The following is a 22682-nucleotide window of genomic DNA, read 5'->3' as shown; positions in this document are numbered from 1 at the left end:
TGCTGAACTGTCACAGAAGAGGAGTAATGGGTTGGTTTGATCTTCATACAAAGCCAACAAAACTCCCCTCTGTTGCTTAGGAAGATACTGCTCATGAAACTGTTGCCTCTGTAGCAATATGAAGAGAAAGAGCATTGCTTGTGGTTCTTAAAAACACAAATAACAGAACTTTCAAGGGGTAGCTTTGAAGAAAACTTTCCCAGGAATGCATTCATTCTGTCATCATCCAGCAAATTTATTATTCACCTATTTAATAAACTGGTTTCCTTAAGCTGATGACACGTATGCTCACATGGATGAGCATTTTCAGCAAAGGTCAGGTGATGTCAAGCAACAACATCACATTGAGCTGACTGAAGCATCTAGAACAAGAGTCAAATTAAGCTCTTGGGTCATGCCTGGATATTAACCATCAGAGATGAGAACTTTTGCCAACTTACTTCAGTCTTCAGAAAGATGTAATAAAAATTGACTCTCCTTCCCTCTACAGGTGGTAGTGATGAGAGGACATTAACAATGGTATTACCAAAATGTAACATCCCATTTTCACTGCTGTGGATATCAATCTTTTTTCTGTTGCCAGTGCTTTTCCTCCTCCTTGCTGGATAATCCCAGCAACCTGCCAACATGCTGTGGGATGGATTGTTTTTTCTTTTTAATTACTTTTTAAGAAGCAATCTTTTCATCCCATCACAACTAAAGTGTTTATTCTTTTCTTCCTTTCATTGAAAATGAATGATTCCCTGTGCAGTTTGACTATTCTAGTAAAGGGGTGCGACTTCATCATCAGAAGGCAATTCCAAAATACTGGAAACAGAGTAAGAAACATATACCACTGTCACTCATCACGCTTGTAGGCTCTGATCATGGTTTTTACTGTTTCAGAAAATTAAATACTGTCTTCTGATGAAGAGATAGCTGAGAACACAACACACTGCAAAGAGATAATGTGTAATCCTGGACTTTAGCATGGATTTACAAAGGGGAAATCATACTTAACCAACCCGACAGCCTTCTAACAAGGAGGTGACTAGCTTGGTGGATGAGGAGATAGCATTGGATGTTGTTCACTTTGACTTTAGTAAAGCTTTTCACACTGTTTCCCTTAACATCTTCACAGACAAGCAGATGAGTCAGACAACTACTGAAACAGCAAAAGCTGACTATGCTATGGCATATCGATGTATGTATAGATTGGACGACAAGAGGCTGGAGTGCAGCCCTGCAGAAAGAGACCTGGGGGGTTTGGTTGACGGTAAGCTCAGTGCGAGTCAACAACGTGCCCTGGTGGCCAAGAGGGACAACAGTATCCTGGGGTGCATTAAGCCCAGAATAGCTTAACCAGTTGAAAGAATGGATTGTCCCACTAGACTCAGCATTGCTATGGCCTCACCTCAAGTACTGTGTTTTGGGCTCCACAACATAAGGAGGATATAAAAATATTAGAATGTGCCCAAAGGAGGCCAACAAAGATGGTGAAAGGACTAGAGGGCGTGACTTATGAGGAACAGCTAAGGATGCTACGTTTGTTCAGCTTAGAGGAGAATGAGCAGAGAGGGAGGTGCTGATGTCTTCTCTCTGGTGTCCAGTGACAGGACGTGGGGAATGGCTTAAAGCTGTATCAGGGGAAGACATTAGGAAAAAGATCTTCACTGAGAGGACAGTCAAGCACTGGAACAAGCTCCCCAGGGAAGTTGTCATGGCCCCAAGCCTGCCAGTGTTCAAGAAGTGGTTGGACAACACTCTTAGATGCATGGTTTAACTTCTAGGTTGCCCAATGTGGAGTCAGGAGTTGGATTTGAAGTTGGACCCTCATGGGTCCCTTCCAACTCAGGATATTCTATATGAAACTATCTTACACCTTTACCATTGCTATCAAAACTGGTGTACTTCTTCCTGGAAGATTTAATATTACTACTCTTTCAGGTCCAGTTGCAAAAGTGCCAGTGGAAAGAACTACATGGAACCTTGGAACACACTGCTCGGCAGACATAAAAAACTTCTTGGCATTCCTTTACCTGGAACTGAAAGTATAAGATCTAAAATCTGAGGGACGGCTTCATTACCCAAAGCTGACACGTCGATAACTTGTCGTGTGCTGATAAGATGATAGTACCATTATCCTAAACTTGACCATAACAAAAGTGGTTGGACCTTCTGAGGAAGCCTTAATTCCTGAGAGCTGTGACTGAAAACTGACTTTTTCTGTGTGCATCCCAAAGTCCCGGAATGAGGGGGCTCAGAGAATTCTTTTAAAATGTTCTTAGATAACAAATGCTGATACAGTGCAAACTGACATAGAGTAATAACCTCTCCCTCTATAAGCAAGTCAGACACCACTGCGGGTGCACAACACAAAAAATACATAAGGATATCTTCACATTAAAATTATGTTTCTTCCTTTCAAGTTCATTGGCTGTGCTATGTATCTGCTAAAACTAGTCCGTTTTAAAAGGGTCAATCTTTAATTAACAATTTGAATCTTGTATGGATTCCCATTTGCAGTGAGTTTTTTTTAATCTATTGCTGGGTACTGGGAGGGAATTGTGCTATTACTTTAGTCTGCATTCAGGATAATCAGGAAAGGGACATACAGGCTATGAAGTGGGGGACTTGAAACACCGGAGAGTATTTCAAGGAAAGTTTTCCTAGCAGACAATGTTATCAGAAAAAATACAATGCTCACAGACAACTGATTTTCCATTCCCAAATGGATTATCTACCCATTTCATCATCACGTGAAAAGCTGCATAACAGTAACGCTTTTGAAGTCAGTTAAATAGTACTTTCATTAACAAAGGAAATTTCATGCCCAGAACAAAACTACTTATCAACACCAGTGATGTGTTCTGCCATGCATGAGATTAACATTAGGTTATAATTGGTATCTCATAATGCCACTGCTCAACCTAAAAGTAATTTATACATATACCACAATAAAAATGAAACTTGAACTACACTCACATAATCACATATACCTCTTCTGTATCTTTACTTAAATGTCTAATGTATGATGTTAAGCGTTTATTACCTTTGCAATTCTAGTATTTCATTTGCAATTTCAGTTCCTATACTTCCAGCACCAAGAACTGTTCCGGAGGACATTCCAGGTACACCTACTAAAGACTGTTTTACAGCATCTACAGTTAAAAAACCAAAATAAAACCTTAAGTTTGTAGCAGTTTCATTACACAGCAAGGAACAATCATCTGAAGGATTAATTTTAAAGCAGTTTTTGTTCTGTATCTCTTATTTTCAGAAATTAAATTCCTTAAAACACTAACTCATGAGGAAGGGTGCTGTAAGTCTCATTTAAAATATAAAGATAAGCGAATAACATATTTGTGAAAATTGCTGATCTTCAGTAGTGAAATTAGCTTTAATCATCACCACCTTCAGTCTCTCTCACAGTCAATGCAAAACAAATGAGAAAAAAACCCTTGGATTTCTAACAAACTGAAATCAGTTATTAAAAAGAACAATTTCAAAAGCAAAAATAAAAAAAACCCCTCATAGCAAGATGATAAAACTGCATGTAGAAATCAGAATCTATGCAGAGCAGAAAAATATTAACAAAATACATATCAATATCAGTATCACCCTATATTCTATAGGTGAACTCAGGTAGTACAATTACATTTCTTCAGAAAACCAGGCAAAATATGAAAAGAGTCTGTGACAGAAGCATAATATCCTATCAATCAAAATCCTAGTTCTAGTAGAAGCTGATAGTAGGAAAAGATATGCTGTAAGCCCTTCTGATCACAGTTATGTGAATGAGATGAATTAGGATGCTGTGAATAAGTAGAAATTGTTATCAGAATTAGCTTTAAAAAAAATTTAATCCTTCCTTGCACAACCACCTAGAATAAAAACTTCCTGTATTGAATAAATCTAAAACTGTAACGATTGATCAGGAGATGCACCTATGATAACTGTAAGAAGTGACACTTGCCTTCTGCAGGTTGGGAACCGTAGAGAACCTGTTCTTCAGATGACTCATTGTGACCTCTGACATTTAAATAAATTAAAAAAACAAACAAAAAATCACAAGTTTTTCAAAGGCAAACTGCAGCATATTTATGTTTGATTTCGGTAATACTTTACACAGAGTAAAAACTAACATCCTCAAACTAATAAAAAAATGAGATATTTCTCACATTTCAATGTTCAATCTGTTGTACTGTTTCTGAAGCACTGGGTGAAATACTAATTTCCACTTATTCTCCAAATAAAGAAGAAAGGCCAACATAGTTGCCTGTGTTTCCCGACAAGAGAATAAGGTTGTCATTTTTACTACTAGGAGGGAGACCAGTTAACCAGAAACAACTGTAGCAAGGCCAGGTCAGTGGCTCCCTTCTGCCAGCAGCTCCTGCCTGCCTTCCCTCCTCTAGACAGCTGCAGATGCCCAGATCTCCAGGGCAGGCAAAAGTGGCCTTTGGCTGTTGGGCAGTATAGACTGTCTTAACTGCTCTTCTCGGACTTCTTCAGGAAAAAGGACATAGGCAAAATAGGTGGGTGATGTTGACTTAAGACATGAACCAGCTATGGAATGGGTAAAAGGCCCCCTTGACAAATTCGTTTAATGGAAAATCCCCTTCATCCCCCTCTCAAAAACCCAGCCACTGGCAAAGATCCTCAGTATCACTGGACAAATCCAAACTACAGTTCCATTGCTAGGCACAGAGAATGAAAAAGAAAAATTAAAAATAAAAAAGAAGAATTCAACACACACATTTACTGTCTCACAGGCTCTTCCCTTGCAATCAATTTGGAGAGTATCTTTTTGTCCTGCCTTGCATTTCTATGACCTATCAATTATGCTTTTCCACATTCTGACACATGGCAGGTAGGGTAGCACTTAAAATTAGCTCAACTGACACATGCAGTCTTGTAAAGCTCAGAAGGAAAAGCAGAACTAACTTCACATTTCCATTTAAGAGATCCTTTCTTTCTTCCTTTAATAAGAAACTCTTTCACCTCATTTTTTCTACTGGGAAATAGCACAGTTTCCAGAGTCATATCCACAACTTAAGCCTGAAATAAAAATAAATGGTAAATGCAAAAAAAGTGTTCTTCCAGGTTACTCAACCACTTTTTGTGCAGTGTTGGTATTTTCTAGTCTTGTTCTGCTTCTTAAACAGGTTTCTTTCTGTTAATGCTAACTGTAATTAAGACAAAAAAATAACATGGGGATTCATATGAATTACTTACAATACCACAGTGTTGTTTGATACAATGTACTCCAGTTCTTTGGTCCACGGATTCACGAAACTAAACCACTGACTCTTTAAAGTAACAAAAGTCCCATCTTTTGCTCTAAATTTGTAGGAATTTGTAAATATTTTTTCTTTATTCTGCAACACTAGACAAGAAAGGAAAGTTGTAATCACCATATTTATACTTAGAAAGATAAAGTTTAAGAAAAAAATATCTGTTTTATAGCATCATAAAACCAAAATGTTTTTGATGGCCAGAAATACAAATTAAATGCCAGAACAACTGACAGGACAGGACCCCTACTAAAATCAAACTATAGTTTCAGCAATATTATCAATCTTAAATTAAAGCCCAAGTACTAAGTTGCCGCAAACCACTAGTAGGGAGACCAGTGACTTGGTGAACTTTCATAATCAGTGCCTTTAATTATAAGATTAGGCACATTTGCTCTTCAGGATTCCTTCCTCAGTCTTACAAAGCATTGAAGCAGAGTGTTGAAAGAAGCACCAACATTATTTCCTTGCAATTAAAGCACTGCACCAAGATCCAAGACAACAGAAGTTTCTCCCTGCTTGTATTAGAAGCTTTATGCAGGTATGTCTTAACATAGACATAGAAAAGGACAATGCTAAGATTGTTTAGTTTTATTAATTCTCAGCTTCTGATTTTTTGATTTGTACTGTTTTCACAGAGCAGCTACTAGTAGTTGTAAGTAGTCTGGGAGGACCAACTATTTTGTACCTTCTTTATGTTTTTCAGCTAGATGATTGTGATCGTCTTGATGGCAGTACTCGTAACAAGAAGTTCCTAGAAGCTCTTGTGGCAGATACCCTAAAATTGCTGTTGCACTGTTAGAAATAAAAACATGAACTACAGCAGATTCAAACAACTGCAAAGTTTTTTTCTTCAGTATCAAATAAAGCAGAAAATTAATATTTAAAGAAATAGATGCTTGTGTTCACGTCCGGGAAAAAGATATAGCACTAGTATAGCTCTAAAACAACAGGAAATTATTCACTGCAAATTATCCATTTGCAATGAATGGCAATTCAAAGAAAAATAACAGTGTTTAAATATGCAAGCCACATGTACACACAAAATACTTATTATCATTAGGTCTTCCTATTAGCCAATCAGGATACTGGTCACACATAAAGAGTCATTAAAAAAAATTTAGTAGTTGAATTTTGCTCTGCCACTTTAAGGAACAGCTTTAAACTGACACTTTTAGAGGGAAGACAGGATGACCGAAAGCAATAAAAAGCTTCCAGTGACAATAATCAGATTCAAAATGGAAAGTTGTAACTCCGTTTCTACACGAAATAAAAGTCTGGTTTAGGAAGTTCAGAAAACAGGAGCTTAGCTTTCACTTCTAATGAAATAACTTGGTACCTCATTAAGATATAATGTATTTCTTAAAAATAGTAAGATTTTAAGAAGAAATAATTTTTAGTTAAGTGTTTATTACTTAAGTCATATGCATAGCTATGAAGCTCTACCTTGAGATTTTTCTTTATGAAAAAATTAGTACATGGGTGCATTTTCTCACATATTTTAATCTTGCTAGTTCACCTTTTCCTATAGGACAATATATTTTTATACATTACGTTTTGTGTTTGACAAAAAAACCACAGCCCAAGTACTCATTGATTCAGAATGAACTGCTTCCTGTGCACAGCACCTAGAAATTCTATCCTGCTTGGGAAATTACAGTTCTGACAGAAAGTATTAGAAAATTTAACTAGTGGTGTCATTTTCATTTTCTCTTCATTAAAGAAAAAACGCTTACCGCTGATCTACATAAACAAATTTTCCATCCATGGCAAATCGTGTAACAAATTCTGTTGCTTTGACTTTTATCTCACCACTCTTTTGTGGAACAATATAAGGGTGTAACCTCCCAATTGCAACAAGACAGTTAAAATTACTACTGTCCTTTTCTACATCATTTTCCTCTTCTACTCCCACCTCATTAGGAGGCCAGTTCTTCATATACCCAGTACAGTGAATGGTACAGTATTTTCTGTGATCTAATAAAAAGAAATGAAATAAGCAGCAGTTATGGTTCAAAAAGTAAACTGAATTACGTTTTTTTTAATTCCTTTCACCATGAGACCAGCAATTATATTTTATGCTTACCTACAACAACTGTGCAAGGCTACAAATAATTTTACAGAGTATTTTTAAATTAATTTTGTACTACTTAATTTTGGCTTACCTGGAGAAAGTGCTTCTAACCCTATGTAAGATTTAGGAAGATAAGTTACAGATGTTGGCAGTTCAAACACAGTCTCACAGAAAAAAAAGTAAACCAACAGTTTGGTAATCCACAGATGACTTTCTCTTTATATGGTTTCATATGTATTGTAAATTAAAATAAATTGGAGAGGTACTCTGTAGCTTCCAAATCAATTTACCTTTTGTGAACACGATGATCTTAACATATTCTTTTAGCATAAGTCAAGAGAACAACCTAGCTTATTTTCTATTTATCTTAGGCTTCTGAATTCCTCCGTTTTCTGGGAACACAAATATTTTAAAAGTCTTAAATTACAGCATACACTGTCATTCATTCCTATTGCTGCTAGACTCTTTGCTACCTATATAACATGCAAACACCCTCATACGCATCAAGGCATAGAGATGACATTATGTGTCCTACAGTAACTATCTTTCAAAAAATTGCCGAAGTATTCTTGGTATCTGTATTCGGAACAAATTATGCTTTACATAGATTTGATTTCCTATCAACTATGGAAAACATATATTAACTCTGTAAAATGAAAACATCAGTTATCCTACTGTGACTTCGTCACAGTTTCCCAGATCATCAAGGTGCCTTCTCTCAATACTCCTTTCCTAAGAAACATTTATACAAGTTAAATTCTTATCTCACCAAATTAGTTGGCACATCAAGGGAGACTGAATTCTATTTACTTACAATTACAGACCTATTTTAAAATTTACTACTGTATGGTATATCTCAACAAGAAGAGGTTACATTGAAAAACAAATGCAGGAGGTTTTTTTCAGGGTCAAACAATTTCAGCACACCTTTGCAAAACTCAATACTAAGTTATTAAAAAAAAGCTGGAAATTACATTTTAAAAAGATCCATTCACCAAAAACTTGACAGGAGTATAATGCTGTACAGGCATACCAAAATATGAACTAAATTAAAATTACTGGAAAAATGAATGGAATTACACTGATAAATTAACTTTACTATTACAAGTGAAAAAAAAAAAAAGAAAATTCATACTTTTAAGTACACACAACACAAAAAGTAAATCAGAAAAAAAGAGTTGGTTTACTTGCTTTTTTTCCTTCAAAACAGTAGATTTTGCAGGCCTTATTCACACAGTTATCTTCAAGACACATGTTATTTAGTTTCATTCTTCTGATCTGCTCCAGTGTTTTCAAAAATATCCCTGAGACTTCTAAAATTTGACTACAACAGACCATGTGCTCCTAAACAGCCACTGTAACTCAGGTTCCTCCCTCCCTCTTTTCCAGGAGTGAACAGGGACGAGAAAGGGTACAATTAGACTGTTTTTCAAAACGTATCTTCAGTACATATTTATACTTCTCTACAGCTACTTTGTAAAATCAGTGATAACTACAAGGGTCACACTACTGACTCGGAACTTAAATATACCAAGTTTCAAGACAGAAAGCCCCAACTTCATCTACACTGTCTGAATACCTTTCTTCTTTGGGTTGGGCAAGCACTCCTTTTCTTCTTTGACTGTGGTCCTACTACATTTTATCCGACAGAAGAAGGAACGTCGAGCACCAGAATTCAGTCGAGCTGGTCCAGCTTGAAAATCTGTGTGTACTTGCAAGCCAGCTTACAAAAATTTAGTAAAGCAGTTAAAAAAACCAAGATTCAACAATAAAACTTCAGAATACAAGGCCTTTTCTTCATTTTAGTTTTCAGTACATTCTCCTTACTGTTTAGTTGCCTAAATTTTATCCTTACAATTAAAAATGAAAAAAGTCTAGTAACTGAAACAGGGCAAAGAAACATGACTGTCATACATATTCCAAAATTAAAAAGAACTACCAAACTATTTTTAAACCTTCTTGATATTTTGAATGGTATTTTAATAAATACGCTTTATAAACTTTCAACTGCTATTTGGTACAAGGAAGAACTGCAAAGATGCTTATAAAAGCCAGCTATAAAATAGTCATTAGCTGCACAGTACATAACGCTTTCCCTATTAGAAATAACTGTAAACAAAATAAGATTTGGTTAAATTAGGATTGACACTTAGCATTTTCAGAGCAGACAGTGATTCTTGATATTGAAGTATTTTATCCCATGTTCGACTACATCAGGTCTTTTGTACTGACAAGACCTATCAAATACAAGAAAAAAAAGTAGCATGCCTGGTAGAAAAACCGTCAGACTACATCTTGGTAAATGTTTAACAACGTAATTTCGGTTAATTCTTATTATCTAAAATGAATTTTTTTCTGGACTAGCTTTTAAACTGTAAGCAGTAGATAAGCATTCAAATACGTTTGGTTCATAGAAATTATACCTCAAGTTTGTATATCCATGCACATATGAACACATGAGTATGTCCTGCATAATAACTAGATTTATTAACATATCTTAAAAAAAAATAAATATCTGAGCACATTCAAATATGACTTACTTTTCCCATCTATGAACTTCTCCCTAGGAGAGACATCTGAAGAAGAAAGCTGCTCCTTAACTTTTGCAACATCTTTTGGATGCAAGTAATCAAACAAACTTTGTCCAATTAAACTGGCCTATTTAAAAAACAAACAAACAAAAAACCACACCAAAACCCAAAATAAGTAAGAACCACACCATTTTAGAACAGGACCTCATACAATAATTACTTATCTCAGAAAAACAACTTTCTACAACATTAAAAAAAAAGTCAAATACTGCAGTTATTCTAAATATCAATATTTTGATCCACATTTAATTGTCATTGTTTAATATTATTTTTATAAAAACAGGATAGTAAAAATGTAGTTTGTTACCTTCCCTTTGAAAAATAGCAGATATAGCTGGATATTAAAAAATAGTTCTGTAAAACCAATGTTTTATTTACATACATAATACGATTCTTGTTCCTAGTCAAAGAAGGCTACACACAAAATAACTCCACTCACACATTATTGTGGGGAGGGGGAAGGTAAGGAAATAGGAAGAAATATTCATGCTACCTAATGACTGGAGTTCTAATTTGGTTGGACAAAATGGCACCACTGAGCCAGGAGCTGCCTGGAAGCAGAGGTCAACTCACTTCAGCACTCCTTGGTAAGGGATATTTACAGGAGTCTCTTTAGCTGAGATCCATTCAACCTGCCAACTCTGCTGATCCAAAGTAACTGGTCCACTGCATTACTGTGGGCAGCACTACTTTCTTTTGAAACAAGAAAGAATTCTCACAGAAGTGAGCTAGTTTTGGTTTTTTCATTGCTTACCTTCACCACAGCAAATCACATGAATTGGTAGAAAGGAGGTGTGTTGAGAAGCAATATTCTAGGTTCAAATTGCAACTGATTTTGGACCCATGCCCCTTGCTATGTGATCAGTGCATAAAGGGGAGCACTTTTCCAATAAGCCAGAGTCAGAAATGGGTTTAATGAAAAGCTAAGAAAGCAGGATAAACATACAGCCTCTTTCATTTGCCCAGTCCCCATCTAACCCTAACACAAAGGGAAAATGCTGAGTGCCACTGAGAAAGGCTAATAGCAGCCTTGTCAAAATATATAGGTGTAACAAACAGATTACACTGCAGGACGGGATTCATATCCTACAATGATTCCCAAATAAGCTAATAAAGTCATGGGTTAAGTCAGTTATGTTCTCTGAATCTCTTTGGCTGGAACAGCAAAGATCTTATGTGTCTGGAAATAGGTATGTCTGATGTGAGAGACTCCAAAAGGTACTTTTTAGTCCTTGAGTAAATTCAGTGTAGAAGTTAAAAAAAAAAAAATAGAAAAAAAAATCTGCTTTATTCTTATTCCCATAAGATGATTCATTTCACTTTAATTTAAAAAGATAGTTTTGTGGGTTTTTTTAATAATAATTAAAAAAAATCTATAAAACAGAGTCCAGATTGGTTACCCTTCCATTTATGAAGAAAATGAACATAGTCCAAATGGTTTCAAAGTTATAGAAGTAGACATATGGAAGCAGTAACTGTTTTAGCCTCTGGTTTTGGAACAGAAGTCATAGATACATGAACAACTTATCATGCCTTGATTATTTGTGTTAATTGTCCATGATGTTAAATGTCAACTCATGGAAGGTACTGATATTTTTCCTATTTCTCTTATTCTATTGGCTAACCTAAACTCACCCTATCTCAGTTTCCTTGAAGTTAAGAGTATATACATGGATAGTTATTATGGATGAGGTGTTATCTACTGCATCTGAGCATAAAGGCATTACCAAGGAAAGCTTTCATCAACTTCCGCTGCTGAACTACCAATTTTCCTTGGCCTAAAAAAACCCTCAAAAATCACTCACCATTCAAAAGAAAATCTACTGGACACAGAAACAAGGACGTCTTCAAATTATCCCTTCCTCTCAGACTACCAGTCATCTTAAGGATGATCAGTTGAAATCTGGTGCTATTACTCAAGTCAGGAACACTGACTGTACTTGTAAATATTCTGTTCCAGGATATTCAGCCTTACTCCGAATGACATTAAACCAAAGAAATTCCAAGAAATTCTACACAAGGATCATTTTTTAGTAATATACAATAAAATGTAAAAGCTTAGAAATTTCTAAGAAAACACAAGGTAAAAGCAAACCAAGAAACTCAATTATAACCACCTGATCATAATTAAGTATTTTGCAAACCGATTCTGACACAAACAGAATTTTTCCTCTGTTGCATCCAACCACAAACAGGAATCCATCTGCAGCCTGAAAATATAAAGATACTGTCTTTAAAAACATACAATTAAAATATACAATGAATATTGATGACTATAAGGAAGCACACTCTTAAGCCTGATTTTTTTAATTAAATAAGTTATAAATCACACCAAAGAGCCTTTAAGATTCCAAGGACCAAATCAGACCTTCAACTACTGACAGCTAAAGTTTCTTAAACACAGCTTTTGGAAAAGAGCTGCAAAACAGCTTAACTTAGGAGTCATCTTACAGATCTTGGCAAAGGGTGTTATTGCAGCAAAGGAAAAAGAAAATAGTCACAAATGACAAAAGGTAAAGGGGTGTGGGTATATGACAAAGTGTGAAAAGAGGACGAAAGATTTTCTTTCAAGTATTATTTCTGCATCTTTTTCAAAATACATCTTTAAAAATTTAAATGAAGGAGAGCAAACAACTGCAAATATATTTACGCATAATTAAAAGCATTCTCTATACTTGCATGCAGACTTCCACATCAACATAAAAAATTTTATGTACTAAACATGCAATTATATACAGACTTATTATCCCTTAAATGGCTGCTGTCTGCCATGCTCCCAAATCATCTTCTTTACCCCTTTATGAAAAAGCCTGTATAGTGTACAGAGTTTATAAATCTGTACTTATCAAGTACATCAAAGCACTTGCTTGAAGAAAAAGATGGGGAAAAAAAGCACGCTGCCAACTAAAAACTCAAGTTAATGGCAAGCTTTAATAAGGACATAATTTAACTGAGAGCTTCCTTCTTACCCTAAGGATTAATTGTCGGAGCTCATCATCCTTTAAAAATGAAGGTTTATACCGGACTTCTGCATAGGAGCTAGTGGAACCTGGGAAATACATTATTTGTAGACATAATGTCAAAAGTTACATTTTAAATTTACTTTTAACAGAGTTATACTTGTTTTGTATTTTATAAATTTTCCTTGCAACCACACCAGCTGAATAAAAAAAAAAAAAAAAAAATTAAAAAAAATTAAAAATAAAAAAAAATCCCTCATAAACATATGCTGGTAACGAATACAGACACTCCACCAGTTTTTTCTTGCCCTTTACTTAGCATAAATCAAGGAAACTTCTGTTCAGATATCTTTAATGTACTGCTAGAGAAATAGTATTATGAGAACTGAATTTTCTAGAAAATTACATAGGCCTTTTTCAGAATCCTTAACATTTGCTGAATCTGAATAATTCCAATGTTATCAATTGTCTTTTGGCATGAACAATGCTTCATTAGTACTCTATATCCAACAATCCAAAAAACACTTTTACTGTAGTTAAATCGAATGTCTCACTAAATGTAGTGAGACTGACTCACTACATTTACTGTTCTAGCACCCGTGGCTAGTACCCTAAATTAATTTTTAGCCATTACAAGCATTTCCAGAATTTTTTCTAGGTATTTTTTGAGGTAAATAGCAGTTGAATTTTCCAGCAAATTTCAGCACAAATTTCAAACAAATGTTTGAGCTGAAGATTTCCTGTAGATGCTTGTTTAATCTGCAAGTGCAATTATTGTCCTGCTAATTTGCCACATTATTTCTTTACACAAAATTCTCAGCCTGCTTGGGCCAAAAGGCCTCTAGAAAACTCTTCCAACAAACTCTTCCAACGCTACGATTCTATTACTGTTAAATTAGTAGCATAATTAGTTTCCTATACTCCTTAGACTTAAGACTAATGGGGTTCTTATTAGATATGTTTATTCATAATCAATATTTTTGCAATGCCGACAGTCTTTGATCTTTGCTTACAGTTGACCAAATTATTATTCTGAAACAGTGCTGCCAAAAAACCTTGTGTGCTGCTGATAGACTATGCTATACGCAACTTGTATTTAGATACAATTTTTTTAGGGGAGGGAAAAAAAAATCCTAAAACCGCAATAGCAAAAGGCAAGGAAAGAACATATCCTGATTTGATCCATCCCGACACTAAACCATTCACTGAGATCCATGACTACTTTAACTTTGCTAGCTGACTGAGGATATAAACTTTTGATAACTCTTTCTCTTTGTACTCTCTAACATTTCATGGTGTTTAAGACTTTAATGTAATCAAAGTCATTAACCATTCTGTTAAAGTATATTTTGTCTCGCAACATTCCTTTTGACTACTGTTCTTGCAGGCAAAAAAAATAAGTTTGGAAGATAGTTATGTCCAAATGTTATTTTTTCTTTGGTTTTATGCAGCTGGTTTTGGTTTTATGAAGTTACACTGCAAAAGACTTAACCTATCACTGAAGTGAATTCTCTGTGCTTCCTACCAGTGCAACTACTTACATTAGTTTCTTTATGTAAGCATTAGCATAGTTTCCCATTGTTGAGGAGACTTTTCTCCTAATCTCACACTGGACAAACAACTCATCGGAAGTATTTGATATCTTATAAATGACTTGGCCTTCAACTTAAAGCCTTCCCAAAATTCAGTTGTTTTTTTGGTTGAGTTTTGTTGTTGTTGTTGGTTTTGTTGGTTTTTTTCTTTTTAATGGTCTTTTTCCATGATGTTTTACATTTCAAAGTCAACAGATAAACATGAAATTCCAATACAGAGACAAAGGGTTGATGCAATCACAAACATGGCAATAACAAACAGGAGTATGAAGACCATTTGCTTCTCTATTAGTAGTATAGCTGTTGGCATTGGTACAGCACCACAGCTATTACTGCTATGGAAAGTATGATGGAAAGTGGAGATATCACAGAACACACATTTAATTTAGGGGTTGGAAAATAATGAAAGACAGACTTGCTTGATCATTGTGATTTTTAAAAAGAATCAAGGAGTGACTTGATTGCAAGGCATACCCTTAGCAGACAGAAAATACCAGACAATGAAGTGTGGCTTTTTTTCGCTATACTAAGCAAAAAGAAGAAATGAAGTTCTGGAAGCTAGAAACACATAAATTTAAATGAAGAACAGACTTGGAACTGAATTCAGGAGGGAAACGTAAAATAAGTGACCTCTAATTTATTTAACATCAAAGAAGATACACAGTATAACTCCTGATAGGACAAGAACTTTAAGGACTAGTTTCCTAAAACCCACCTTTTAAAGATTTTAAGTGTTGCACAGCCATTCGTAACACTGTAAGCTTGTCTAGCTTTCGTGCCATGGGATTGCACTGAGGTATCATAGCAGACAATTCCTCTATCAAATTATTCATTTTGTCTCTTCTTCGTTTCTCTGTTTGACTGTGAGCCTCTCTAAGAAGAAAAATTATTAGAAGGAAGATGTAGAACACATGATTTTCCCTGTAATATTCATTAACTCAATTTTGGGAATGGAACGTATCACAAGATGTACTACTACATCGAAACAATTTTTCATACACTACTCGTATTTGACAATTGAATTGGATTCACTTGAACAAAGCAGAAATGGTCACAATAATAATGTGAAATATTGAGGGGAAAAAAATGTCAAACAACAACTTGAATATATGTGGCAGGAATAAGAGGCTATAAAGACTTATAAAAGTTAAATTCTTCTTGTGACCCTTGATGTCCAAGTGAATACCTTGACACCCTATTGTATACCAGAGAACTTTTGATGTCATTAGCAATCACCGGAAGACTTTCTGCTCCTTGGCTCGCTCTCTCTACCTGGCCTGTGTAACTAAGATGGGGTATTAACTCTGCTACTTTTTTTTTTTTTTTAAAAGAATGCTCTCAACACTTGCTAAAGCATCTCTGAACTCTGTTTTATGCAAACTCACAACAGTCTGAGATGAGCAGCGTCTTCTCATTATCTCATTACCTGAAAAATTACTCAAATTGAAGACAGACACAAACACAAGCACAGCAGAAGCAACAGACAATATATTTATATGTGCTTATAAGAGACATAGTAGAAACTGAAATAAAAAGCTATGCCTCATACTATTTCACCAGAGGTATTTCAGAAAGTCTTCCTCTTCATTCACCTGATAAAGTGGTAGAAAGGGTTTCAGCCTCTGTGTGTACCTTGTGTCTCAGGTTTCCTCTCTTGTTTAGCCACAGTCCAAGAACTCAACCACAGAAAGAGAGCTTGTCTTCTTGGACAGTTTTCATCAGAAAACCCCTTCTAAGGCACATGACAGTGCACATCACAAATACATTCATATTTCAGGTCACCTTTTCTTTAATTCTATCTAGTGGAGTATGTTAGCCTTTCTAGCTGATCTCTTCCTCTCTAACATCCTCTAGCAGATCAAGAGAAGTTTAATTCATTCTATTCCCTCCATACGCAGAAGACAAGCTAGCCACTCAATTAAAATCAAGATTATTTTCCTTTTTGACTGAGACCAGACATGATGGTAGTTAACCAAACCAAGGGACAATGAGTTTTGGTTAACTGATCTCCAAAACTCTTCCTCTTAGGCATACTGTAACAGAAGGTATTGAAGGTAATAAAGTTAACTACACCTGGCCTGTTGAGAAAGAACAAAATACAGTTTTAAAGACCTAGTCATCTATTATTTTTCCCCAAAACAAATCCCTTCTCCACACAAATAATTCTGGGTCATTCATCCAAGTAATTAGCTTTTCTCTCTCTAAAGCCTTTTTTAAAATTTAATTTTATCACTTACTCTCAACTCTAAAGGTTCACCTAACTTTTCCTTCGTGTCAGGTAGGAATAATCAAGTAATATGTTGAGTATGCTCCTTGAACTGTGAACCTCAGGATTGAGAAAAGAAACACCGGAAGGAGATAACTGTTAAGCAAACCTTCAAAGAGTCTTCTAATTATTTTTTTCCTCCAACTAATGAACCAAAACTTAAGGAAAAAAATTAACAATACAACATGAAAGTTATTAAAGCAATGTACAAAATAGAATCTTGTGCAGCAATCTGGGACACTCAGTAAAGAAAAAGGAATTTTGAAGTTAAACAAAAAACTTGTAAATATATTTTGGAACACTTTCATTTCCTCCATTTTATTTAAATTACAGGAACAGCTCATAATTATTAGTTAGTAGACTGTATAAATAATGCTTTTGACAGCAGAGTGGATTATGTCTTTCTGCTTTGACATCTCTGTTCACATAAAAATAAAAGTGTCTTTCCTTTGTCAAAACAACTTAGTAAAACTAGAGCTGTTTTATAAAGTGGCTTGTCTATAGTTTAAAATATTTGTTTGGATGAATCATGACTGCATTCAGTCCCACGGCATTTCAAATCTTACAAGTGCTTTATGTGAATTTCAATTTGTATTCAGGTAAGATGTGAATTCAAAGTGTAATGGCAAACTTTGAGTAATTCCCTATACAAAAACTTGTTCCAGAATGAGAATACTTTGTCATGCTTTAGCTGAATCCATTTTCATGTGGGATAAATTTAAAATACCTCCAAGTGCAGACAAATCTAGAAAAAACAATTCTCAAATTCATACAGACTGAGGATCAGCTCCTCCCTTTATACATGACTTGACTGTACCGCATTTAATTCTCACCCTGAAAATTTTAACCTCAGGTTATTGCTAAAACATCTGAGATATTCTGCAACACAACTTTCATTAAAATTAGTAGAAAATAAAATCTTTAAGGAGGCTCTAAAAATTACTAAACATTTAAGGGGGAAAAGGAAAAGTTTACTGTTAAATATTTGACAGTTTTAATGAACATTACACACAAACTCATATTTTATTATTGTGAATCCTAGTATTGCCTAGCAAAATGTACTTTTATTGTAAATTAGTACCTGAAATCTTTCATTTTAACATGTTCTTCATCTTCACTCCTAGAGAAAACAAGATACAGAGTTTTACATTGCATATTTAATACTAGGCACTTCTTTCCTCCCACGAATGCAAGAAGATATAGTAAACGCTACAAATTTATGATGGCTTTAACAAAAGCAAACCCACAAAAATTCCTAAACCAAAAATGATCTAGCAAGCAATGCGTAACAGAAACGGACCAAAGCATAACTTCCAATATTCATAGTTATGTGAACATATTATGGGGATATTTCCTAATTACAGGGCTATTTTTATCCTGGAGAAAACAACATTAATGGAACATTCAAATAACTTAAGTCCAGGCTTGATTTTATTTTTTTTTTTAAACTTTTACAAGAGAGATCATCTATTCATCTTTTTATTTCCAAAATCTTATTCTCAAACGATGAAAAAAGCAACCCTAGCCTAGACTGGGCCTAAAATAGACTTTAATTGCTCATGGTCAGAAAAAGTAAAAATTAAGTATTTTCCCATACCTTATAGCAACAACTGGAAAGTTTATGTAATAAAATTGTAAATGAAAGACAATCATAGTGCCTCTATCACGATAAATATTTGACAGCAGGAAAATATAAAGGGTGATTCAAACGAAGGCAATGATCTTTTTTCTTTCCTAATATTAATTAGCTATTAATAAATAGCTAGATTAAAACTACCTTGACTACATGAATACAGGGTGAAATTCAACCTCATGGCTATAATGTAGGTCTACTTAATTGGTGTTAGAAATAACAGAATATGTATTAATCAGGAAAAAATAAAGAATACCACCTCTTCCTCTATTTTCTCAATTGATTTATTAAACATACTTCCCCATTTCTTCTAAAATGGAAGCAGAGATTTTAAAGACAGAAGAGGAGTATTTTTATTCACACTTTTCCATGATAAGCACCATGGAAAAAATCCACAAATAAACAAACATTTTATCCCCTAAGAAAGATTTTTATACTACCCAATGTACCGAACACTGACTACCCTGCAGAAAGAGATCCGGGGGTGCTGGTTGACCGCAGGCTCAAGAGGAGTCAGCAGCAAGCCCTGGCAGCCAAGAGGGCAAACGACATCTGGGATACATCAAACACAGCATAACCAGCTGGTCAAAAGAGGGGATAATCCCACTGTATTCAGCATTGGTGCGGCCTCACCTTGAGTACTGTGTGCAGTTCTGGGCTCCACAATTTAAGAAGGATGTGAAGGCCCTTGAATGCATCCAGAGGAGGGCGACAAAGCTGGTGAAAGGGCTGGAAGGCATGTCCTGTGAAGAGTGGCTAAAGACTCTGGGTCTGTCTAGTTTGGAGAAAAGGAGGCTGAGGGGTGATCTCATTGCTCTCTACAGCTTCCTCAGGAGGCGACATGGAGAGGGAGGTGCTGAGCTCTTCTCCCTGGTATCCAGTGACAGGACGCATGGGAATAGTTCAAAGCTGCGCCAGGGGAGGTTTAGATTGAACACTAGGAAGCATTTCTTTATCGAGAGGGCGGTCAGACACTGGAACAGGCTTCCTAGAAAGGTGGTCAATGCCCCAAGCCTGTTAGTGCTTAAGAGGCATTTCGACAATGCTCTTAACACGCTGGAATTTACTCTTAACTTTTGGTCAGCCCTGAAGTGGTAAGGCAGTTGGACTAGATGATCGTTGTAGGTCCCTTTCAACTGAAATACTCTATTTTATAAAAAAGAATACTGCACAGCTACATACAAACAAATACATTTTCTAAGTAAGGTATTCAGGTGCAAAAAAAGAAATCAGAACAAATTAATACTGTAATTAATAACTGTCCCCTAACATATATGCACAAAGAGTTTACTTATGCTGCACAGCCAATCTTAACTCTGGTTTGTCATCTTGTAATAGCATTATTTTAACATAGTTGTGGTAGCTCTATTTTAAAAAGGACTTGACAAGGTTAAAACAAACAAAAAACGTTTACATGCAGCAGTCCTAGAAGAGTATGAGACCTTTCCTTCACCTCCCTAGTCTTACTAACTGTTACTTTTCATTCGTTCCTGTTCTTACCTTAACTTCAATACTAACAAGTCTGGTAAAGTTATAACCAAGTCAGACTGTCTTCTTAGAAAGAGATATCAGAACACCTTAACATTGGATGGACCTATGCATCCTGTTAATTAGCTATATGTTTATCACCTTGTGCTGTATGAAGACCTGCCCTTAGACAAAGCATTCCTTAAGGCAAACCACACATCTAGCCAAACAGGAGAATGTGACATGTTTATAGCACTGAAAACAGAAATGGATTAATTTATAAAAAGTACCTTTTCGGAGGATCACCATCAACTTCAACTGTATCTCTGCAGAAACAGGTAATAAAGTAAGCAAAAAGTAGTTTGAAGCACAAAAAGATGACTTGATATACCCCATGAAAAAAAAAAGTCACAGAAAGATTTTAGTGTAAACCCCACTTGATTAGTATTCAGGAAGAACATTAGTTTTTAGAAACTAATTACTAGTTCTTATAAAACAATACTTTTTAAATTAGTTTTTCATCTTGGACTTGAATTTTTTTTAATGACACAAGCTTCATGAAATCAGACAGAGATTCAAACTTCAGGGAAACACTATTGATGAACCAGCACTTTTATTGACCAGGAAAAAAATTAAAAAGTGCTACTGAAAAAGAATGGTGACTTTTTTTCCAGAAACTAACATCTTCAGTGATCTACAAGATACACTTGAGTCTCCAAGTTGACAATTATATCAACATCCACAGTATGGCTACATTCTGTAAATCAATATATGGGAGCAGTCATGATTAATCGCTTTAATAATCACAAATGCATGTATATTTCCTACCTCCCCCTTTTTTTAAACGTGGATTTTCCACAATAGTTTGGAGATACTTGTAATGCACTAGATCTGCAGGCTGACTTGTGTCCCTTTCTTCTGGCTGATTAACATAGCTTTGAATAGATCATTTTTTTAAAAATACTTTTCTATGTAAATGATTATTTGGTTAACTGGCATCTGTTTGGCAGTTATAAAACAGAAGAAAACAGTCGACAGTACCATCTCAGTAGTCAAGTATGACCCACTTAAAAAGACTGAGTACTATCCTCATTTTTAGGTCACAGGCCTGTCTGGACATTTAAGTAAACGGTTGCCCTGCTCACTGAAGAAGCAGTTCTGATTCTGCAGTTCTAGACCAAAGAGCTTAACTAGCAATCTTGAATCACACTTTAAGGTGCAAGCAACTTAATAACAATATGCTGCAAAGAGAACTTGCTTTACTAGCAGGCAAAGGAAAAAAAAAAGTTAGGACTGAAATTTCAGCATTAGAGACACATTATCCAGACACTTCAGACCAGGAAATGGCATTATAGAATGCTACCTATATGCCCTAGATTTAAGGATTATTTTTCCTATTTTTAATAACTCAAGACTGTCAAGGAATGCATTTGGAAGAAACTGTAATAATAATGGTAACAAATAAAGGAAAGGGGATTAGGTAAGTTACCATGTTGCACAAATAACAGATGAATGCCTCAGATACATGTTGAGGCACATACAGAATCGATTTACTTACTGGTTATCAGAATCACTTCCTTTGCGCTTCCTTGGAATCTCAGCCACAGAAGCATTGAAAGAAGTGGTGGTAGCAGGCTTAGTTACTGGATTCATGAGGCTGGGGACTCTAGAAGCAATGCAGGAGTTTCCATCTACTGAGAAGTTATCTGTGAATGGGGAAAAAAAGCTCAGTGTCCAGCAAGAGTTGCATCACCCTGTATCCATTCTGATTTTCATTTGGAAAAAACAAAAGTTGTCCATGGGTAGCTTCTATGCCTTTGACACAAAAGACATAAAGGTTGCACTGCTACATTATGTTTTGCTGCAGTGACAATCCAACACATACTGAAATTTTTTTGTTACATTCACTTCATCTTCTGACGGTCCTGTAACGATCTCATCAACCCAATGAACACACCAATGCAATATAAAATACATCTATTCTCCTCCTTACACAGTCTTAGCAGACTACACTTAAATCCCCCAGCACCTCAAACATCCTGCTGCAAAATCACAAGATGTGGCATTAGCCATCAGATCAAAATACTGCAACTAACACTGAATTAAACCTAAAAAATACATAGTGAACTATGTTTTCTAAACAAGCTGGACATCCAAGAAAATGAAAGTTTGCCATAACTATGTTTCTGACAGAAAATCTACAATTACATGTAACCTCAGTCATGTAAGCTGGAAGAATCTTGAAAGCTTGTCAAATTCTACCTCAAAGTTCCTTTCGCAATTCTCCTCAAGAAAAACTGCTTTGTTTCTGGGAGGGACAGAAGAGATGTCACAAGCCAAAACAATCCTAGCAACCTACTGGGAAAGCAGTCTCAAGGAATCTAAGCACTATTACACTTTTTTTTCTATTTCAATGCAAAGCTATCACAAAGAATCACCCAGCTGATGTTTAGGTAAAGAATCAGAATTAACTCTGTTTCAGCAAATGCAGGCACTCCTTTAGCCTTCATGTGCTAGTGAGGAAAGTACCCTGTGTGATACATCTAGAAACAATGAAGAATAAACTCCATGAGGGGACAGATGAGGGACTGAGAGAGGTCATTTAAGGAAGTGAGCATCTCCTACTTTTAGTGGGAGGCAAAATCCAAGATGAGTACTTTCAAAATCCAGCGGGAAGAAAAACTGGATACTTTATCGTGAGTTTTCTTTTTTTTTTAGCATCTGTGCTGTCTGTAAATGATAGGTAAAAATGTGTAAAAAGAATGATACACAGTGTACGTTTTTTTTCCTCCTAGGTGTAAGCACACCTTATACCAGAAAAATTAC

The 22682-nt window shown here is 35.5% G+C and overlaps 1 protein-coding gene across 1 annotated transcript in view; it reads right to left on the bottom strand.

Moving 5' to 3' along the window:
* The window catches only part of ARNTL2 (aryl hydrocarbon receptor nuclear translocator-like 2), a 29377-nt gene extending 7820 nt beyond the window's left edge, over positions 1-21557 (bottom strand). The window contains exons 1-13 of the mRNA XM_009700395.1: positions 21415-21557; positions 20147-20182; positions 17838-17876; positions 15206-15363; positions 12908-12987; positions 12056-12148; positions 9888-10005; positions 8927-9070; positions 7010-7250; positions 5962-6068; positions 5215-5365; positions 3956-4011; positions 3032-3140 (exon numbers count right to left, since the gene is read on the bottom strand). Of these exons, the coding sequence (XP_009698697.1) occupies positions 3032-3140; positions 3956-4011; positions 5215-5365; positions 5962-6068; positions 7010-7250; positions 8927-9070; positions 9888-10005; positions 12056-12148; positions 12908-12987; positions 15206-15363; positions 17838-17876; positions 20147-20182; positions 21415-21509 (1427 nt within the window). The 5' untranslated portion in view covers positions 21510-21557. The remainder of the gene's footprint in view (positions 1-3031; positions 3141-3955; positions 4012-5214; positions 5366-5961; positions 6069-7009; positions 7251-8926; positions 9071-9887; positions 10006-12055; positions 12149-12907; positions 12988-15205; positions 15364-17837; positions 17877-20146; positions 20183-21414) is intronic.
* Positions 21558-22682: the final 1125 nt, after the last annotated feature.

This window comes from Cariama cristata, unplaced genomic scaffold, assembly GCF_000690535.1.
Source record: "Cariama cristata isolate BGI_N322 unplaced genomic scaffold, ASM69053v1 scaffold14745, whole genome shotgun sequence".
Classification (NCBI taxonomy): domain Eukaryota; kingdom Metazoa; phylum Chordata; class Aves; order Cariamiformes; family Cariamidae; genus Cariama; species Cariama cristata.
This window is presented reverse-complemented; position numbering and strand designations above follow the sequence as displayed.